This window comes from Echeneis naucrates, chromosome 14, assembly GCF_900963305.1.
Source record: "Echeneis naucrates chromosome 14, fEcheNa1.1, whole genome shotgun sequence".
In the NCBI taxonomy this organism is placed as follows: Eukaryota; Metazoa; Chordata; class Actinopteri; order Carangiformes; family Echeneidae; genus Echeneis; species Echeneis naucrates.
The window spans coordinates 12771386-12777510 of record NC_042524.1 but is presented as its reverse complement, the minus strand read 5'-3'; the positions used below and the strand labels follow the sequence as shown (position 1 = coordinate 12777510).

Below are 6125 nucleotides of genomic sequence, written 5' to 3'. Positions count from 1 at the left end.
TTTAAAGATCAGATGGACCACACCAGAGTATGAGAGGAGGCTGGAAACCAAACCCTGTAATGTTGGGAGTCCATTCAGCATTGTCTATTGGTAAAGCAGGTGTTAACGGTCTGGTCCAGAGAGGAAATAACACGTGGTGTAGGAGTAGGAGATGGAAAAGACCTTGTGTCCACCGACTTCCTGCTCCAAGTTCTATTCGACTGAAGCAACCAAACTGGAAAGAGGGTTTTTCCACTCTGGAAAACTGTTGAATAACAATTTATGATAATATGACTAAGCGTGGAGGATTATAATGTGTCCTCTGTGCTCGATATTTTTGAAGATTTTGATAGAGAAACACTATGTTCCAGAGGAAGTCAGCGAACACGTGGGCAATTTTTTCAGACATCCCACCGGAGCAATTTGGCTCAGAGAGAGAGGGAGAGAGTGAAGAAGAGTGGGAGAAGGACTCCACTATTGATCTCTCAAGGCTTTTCCCATGGCCTGGGGCCAGAGAGGAGAGATGGAGGAAATGAAGTAGATGATGAGTCACAAAGAAAAATAAAAACAAATAAACACAGGCAGCTAAGTAACCAGATGGAACCGAAGCAAAGCTGAGAGAGGGGTTGATGTTTTGAGTCAGTTTTCCTCAGCAATGAAGTTGCAGCTGATGGGATGCCCTTTAAAGAGTGATTCAGATCGTAGATTAGTCACTCTATCTAGCAACGAGAGTAGATGAACAGGATGAATAAAACCCAAGGCAGCCCTTAATATTACTGCTGTGTAGTAATATCTCAAAGATATTATTTAGTGCATGGTAGAAGTTACTTTATTTTTAGAAGTCTCAAAATAATTAAAACATTGTCCTAATTGTTTAACTTGAACAATCAAGCATCAAATTATAAAAAAAATGTGACTTACACATTTCATGAACACAGTTTTTACATTTTTGAGTTTTGAAATAACATAATTTATTTTGATATTTTTCTTTTTTCTAAAAAAGATCCAAAGGCAGATTAATCTCAAAGCCCCAAATGGACGTAATACAGTAAAAAGTTATCAGAGAGGAGGAAAATGTGTTATGATTTGTTGAGTTGTATATGTTTGTTGTCTGATAATAGATTTTCTCAGTATTAGTGCTCTGTAAACTCAGCAGGTTTTTATTGCGAACAGGTCAGAGTAGTTTAGCTGATCTGTGTTATCAGGCATCTGTCTGTCATCTGATCTAGATATCTATCCAAAACAATGACTACATGCAAATTTATTTTCTCTGTTCATGTTCCCCATTGTATGTGATGCCTCAGCATTTAAGTGCTCTGTGGCTGGATGGTAAAAATGTCACCATCACCGGAGAGCTCACTATCTGCAGCCTCAGCATGTGTTTACCTCTCACATCGGTGCGAAGATTCCTGAAGATTCCCAGGCTGGAAATAGTGGGAGGTTTTATTAATCAGTTTGTTTCCCCTGTTGTCTCACACTGTTTGAATAGACTTGTGGAGTAGATTTGTGCAAGTTTCTTGTAGTCGTCTGGAGAAATTATCAGAGTAAATAATTGAATGGCCGATGAGAAACGATTTTTGATTGCCATAACATGAAGTTACTTGCCGTAAACTGAGCATCCAAAGCAGAACTTCCTTTGAGACCATGAACAAATCCTGCCTTTTTCCGCTGACCCTGACAGGCTAAAATATCACCGCTGCCCTCTAACCTCGACCGCAACTTAAACCTAAGCATTCAAATGGTGGGTCATGTTGTGGTCAAACACAGACCAGCTGTACGGCAGTGTGAGCAGGCTCAAATCAGGAGAAGAGATCATCACATCTTGTATTTAGCGAGCAATAAAATATTGTTTCTGAAATGGATCACAGAGATTCCTGTCATCTGCAAGCACAGACCCAGGTAGAAGTTGGACACTGTGATATATGCTTTCTAAAAGTTGCAAAATTGTCAGAAAAAAACAGTCTCCTTGTGCAAAAAATACTTCTCAGACAAGCCTTGACCCTAAACAAACTACAGGAAACTGCTGATACTCCCCGAACCATTCGGCTGAGCCGCCCACCAGATGTACCTTTTGCTCTGTAACATCTGTCCATATGCAAATATAACATATACACTAAGCAGGTTTAGATCTTAGTTATTTCCTTCGCTCATCTTCTACTGCTTATCTGTTTCAGGGTCGCGGGGGTTGCTGGAGCCAATCCCAGCTCACACCGGGTGAGGGCGGGGTCACCCTGGACAGGTCAGCAGTCCATCACAGGGCCAACACACAGAGACAGACAGAGACCAACAACCACTCACACTCACACTCAGACCTACAGACAATTTAAACCCACACAGGCACGGGGAGAACACACCAACTCCACACAGAAAGGCTCCAGGCTTGGAATCAAACCCACAAACTTCTTATTGTGGGGCAACAGCACTAACCACTATGCTGCTTCCTTCGGCATTCCAATGTATAAAAAATAAAAGATAAAATGTACTCACCCAGGCACATGTGCACCTCAAACTCATGAGGGGGGAAACACTTCATCAGCATGCAATTCCACCAAAGCACATTATTAGACACATGAGCCCCAAAGGCAGCCTGATCTCATGCACATATAAAAGTGTTCATTCACAAAGAGGGCTGGATTTGACCCCTCATCTCTCCCTCTCTGAGACCAGATGACTTCCACCTGTTCCCATTGCTGTGTAACATTTATGATAGAGTGGGCGTGCTTAAAGACAGACAAATGTTTCCAACACCAACACTGAGGGTAAAATCTTTAAAACAGCGTGCAGTGATTGAGATATAACTGGGTCATACTTGGATGAAGACCATGATCCTAAACTGGCACAACCATCCTTTTATCCCTCTCTCCTTTCACTCCCTGCAACACACAAGCACACACACAGACGATCAAGAAAATGTTTTGTGTCTCATTACCCAAGCTAGAAAGGAACATCTTGTTGTCTGTTAGTCCACGGATTAAAAACTCCAGAAATGAGACGTCCTCCCAGCTCTTCATGAGAAAAGTCTCCAACATTCCTTCTTGAGGATGGAAATATGCTCTCAGTTCTTCAGTTGTTTAGCTACAAAGAAAGAAAAAGATATCCAGCAGTGCATCTACATACATCTTTCTGCCGGGCTTCCCCCTCTTTCCGGCCCTCTTTCCCTCCCCGCTTATCATCCCCTCATCTCCTTCATTTGACTCTGCCCACTCATTCCTGCTCTGCTCCGCGATTCTCAAATGGCAGACAAAACATGGAAAATGTGTCAGTGGGATGAGATGACTTCAAACTCATTAAGGATTGGACTGAGGTGGCAAACCGTTTTGTTTGTTGTTGTTGTTGTTTTTTTTTTCACTTTGACAGAAGCAACATTTTTTTCAGACTTTGCATGGTAACCTCAGAAATACTGACAGTCTTTCTGTTTACTTAGTTTTGTCACAAACAGCTTAGCAGAATAAATACAAAGTCATAGACAAGGTGCCAATCAGGAAATTCGAAGTATATATATATATATATACAAACTTTTTCGTCTCAAGTTTGAATTTCTATCCTGGCTGTTGGTGCAGGACACGTTGTCAGGGCCAAAGTAATTGGTTCAGCCTGTCCTGAGTTCAGCTCAAATGTAGTGCGTCATGCTGCTTTGCCACTAGTAAAGCAGTCAAAGGAGACAGAAAGATCTGCATGCCTTTCTCCTGGTCATTTAAACTCCACATGTCTGAGATATGAGGAGAAAACAAATAAACTGCACCACAGCTGACTGAAACAACTAATTATTGTATTGATTCTACAGAATAATCCAGTAAGGCTGTTGGGAAGACAGTGAGCAAGACTGTTTTTTAGATGTGTTATTGTTTAAAGTGGGTTATAAATGATAACCTTATGGGAAAGCCTTATTTACTTTTAGCTGGGAACTTTGTGATCAATAGATTCTAGGGAATATGGTAAGCGTGCATGAACTGAAAATCTGTTCAGTGAACTGGCTTCAGCTGTTATTAAGTGGAAACATCCACAGGCACCAACTCATCTGAGGTGTAAACACGGATCACACTCACCCAGATGAAACAGCTGACACCTGCTGGTAAAATCAGTGAAGTGCGCTCCCACCGCTCTGACATAACCACAGAAAAACTATATTTAATGAGTAAAACGTTCCTGAAGAAGAAAGTTTGACGAGTTTTTTAGGGTTTGATCTATCTGAAACCACTTTGGCATTGCCGTTGCATCGTCTTTGACAAACAAGTTGTTGGATTATATGTGCAACTCTTGTGTGTAACTGTTTGGTGGGGTGTCAGAAGCTATGACTGCCTTTTATGCAGTCTAATGTACATTACTGACATGTGGCCTTTAGGGTGGTTTTAGTTTGAGAACTGAGGTTTTGGGGTTCATCCTGATTCTCCAATTAAACCACATTCATTTCATACTGGATAAAACACTTTAACCTAAATCTCTCTATTAAATCTATTGTAACTGTATTGTGGTCTATTAGGTCTCATGAGGTAGTGCAACTGTGCTCCAATGGGCTGGTGGTCCTTTAGTCATCTTACATAAGAGATTTCCCTGGAGGAAATTATGAACTGTGAATTTCTGCTGTTAGGATGATGGAGTTATGAGTGATGTTCGTTTAAGAGGACACATCTTTTCCACTGCTGACATGCATCTGATCAGATGTGCTCGTTGTGGTCAACTTGCTGCACTTGTTTGTTCCTTTACATGTAACAGGAAAACACCTGGAGCCTCAAGCAGAAGGAACCGTTAGTGTTTATGCAGCTTTAACCAGACAGATGCACAAAATCTATGAGGCAATTTATCCTTAACACAGCAGTTATAACAAATCCCTCAAGATGATGTCCCACACACCAACATACTGCATGTCTGCTCAGAATTAACACTGCTGTCTCCAAGAAAGGCTTACAGCTGTTTTTGCTGAAGCTTCTGCAAAGTACTGCTGACTTTCCTGCACATTTTGGAGCCTGCAGGTTGTGACGTAACACCCTTATATATATATTATACTATAAGATGTTTAACACCCACCAAAAAGAAGTGAGATTTCATAGTCAGTTTAAGTCAGATTCTCTTAAACCTTGAGTCAAAGCTGAGGAGCCTAAACCTCTCGGATTTCATCTTGAAAGTGAACACGTGGGATTCAAAATTTCATCTCGAGCTTTAACAGATACAAATAAAGACGTGACGCACGTTTACACAAATCTGCATAGTCATGTTAGAAAGGACCACATGGACGTAAAGCCGGTCTGCAGTTTGTGTTAGACTCCTCCATGATACAGCAGCGGAGGTGGAGCTGGCTTTATGCTGATACAGCTGCATTGCTACAGGGCCTGTGTCCAGCTGCAGACCGAGCATTAGCTTCAAACAGCACAACGGACGGTGACGATCACTTTTATAAAAACAAGCTTTTATTAAGTTAAAAAAAAAGGAAATCATGCGCAAAGTGCAATAAGACAGCGGTTGCCGGGACCAGTTGCTCTTTCACGGAGGAGTGGGTGGCCCTGAAAAGGGCCTTTGGATTGTCTGCCATTAGCCGGGGAGCTAATACTCTTGAGACTGAGAGGAGGCCTTCTTTCCCGCCTTGCCGGAGCTCGGTGCGGACTGGCCGGTCTTCTTGGGCAGCAGGACGGCCTGGATGTTAGGCAGGACGCCGCCCTGGGCGATGGTGACGCCGCCGAGCAGCTTGTTGAGCTCCTCGTCGTTGCGGACGGCCAGCTGGAGGTGTCGGGGGATGATGCGGGTCTTCTTGTTGTCCCTGGCGGCGTTTCCAGCCAGCTCCAGGATCTCAGCGGTCAGGTACTCCAGCACAGCCGCCAGGTACACGGGGGCTCCGGCGCCCACCCTCTCGGCGTAGTTCCCTTTGCGGAGCAGACGGTGGACACGGCCGACGGGGAACTGGAGTCCGGCACGGGAGCTGCGGGTCTTGGCCTTGGCGCGGGCCTTCGCTCCGGTCTTTCCTCTTCCAGACATGGTCGGTTCTTCGGTTGGTCTTCCTCAGCGGACTCCTGATCTGCCCACACTCAACCTAATATAAACCTACTCTTTGTCCCGCCTTAGCAACCGATTGGCTGTTGAATGCAAAATAGCCAAATTTGATTGGCTAGACGGAGTCAAAGAAAAGCGAAAGTCAGTATCTATTGGCTAGCTGC

General features: G+C 43.5%; 1 protein-coding gene across 2 annotated transcripts; it reads right to left on the bottom strand.

Annotated features, from left to right (window-relative positions):
- Positions 1–4745: 4745 nt before the first annotated feature.
- On the bottom strand, positions 4746–5985 carry h2ax (H2A.X variant histone). 2 transcript variants are annotated; one of them, XM_029518794.1, is made up of 2 exons: positions 5866–5946; positions 4746–5760 (listed from the first exon to the last, which is right to left on the bottom strand). In XM_029518794.1, exons 1-2 carry the CDS (start codon positions 5944–5946, stop codon positions 5518–5520), a joined length of 324 nt encoding a protein of 107 aa, XP_029374654.1. In that variant the 3' UTR covers positions 4746–5517. The 2 variants fall into 2 exon arrangements, with proteins under 2 accessions (XP_029374654.1, XP_029374652.1); XM_029518792.1 differs by having other exon boundaries at positions 4749–5985.
- Between the last annotated feature and the right edge of the window lie 140 nt (positions 5986–6125).

Excerpts from the sequence above, each read along its gene's own strand:
- h2ax (XM_029518792.1), bottom strand. The coding sequence starts at position 5,946 with ATGTCTGGAAGAGGAAAGACCGGAGCGAAGGCCCGCGCCAAGGCCAAG.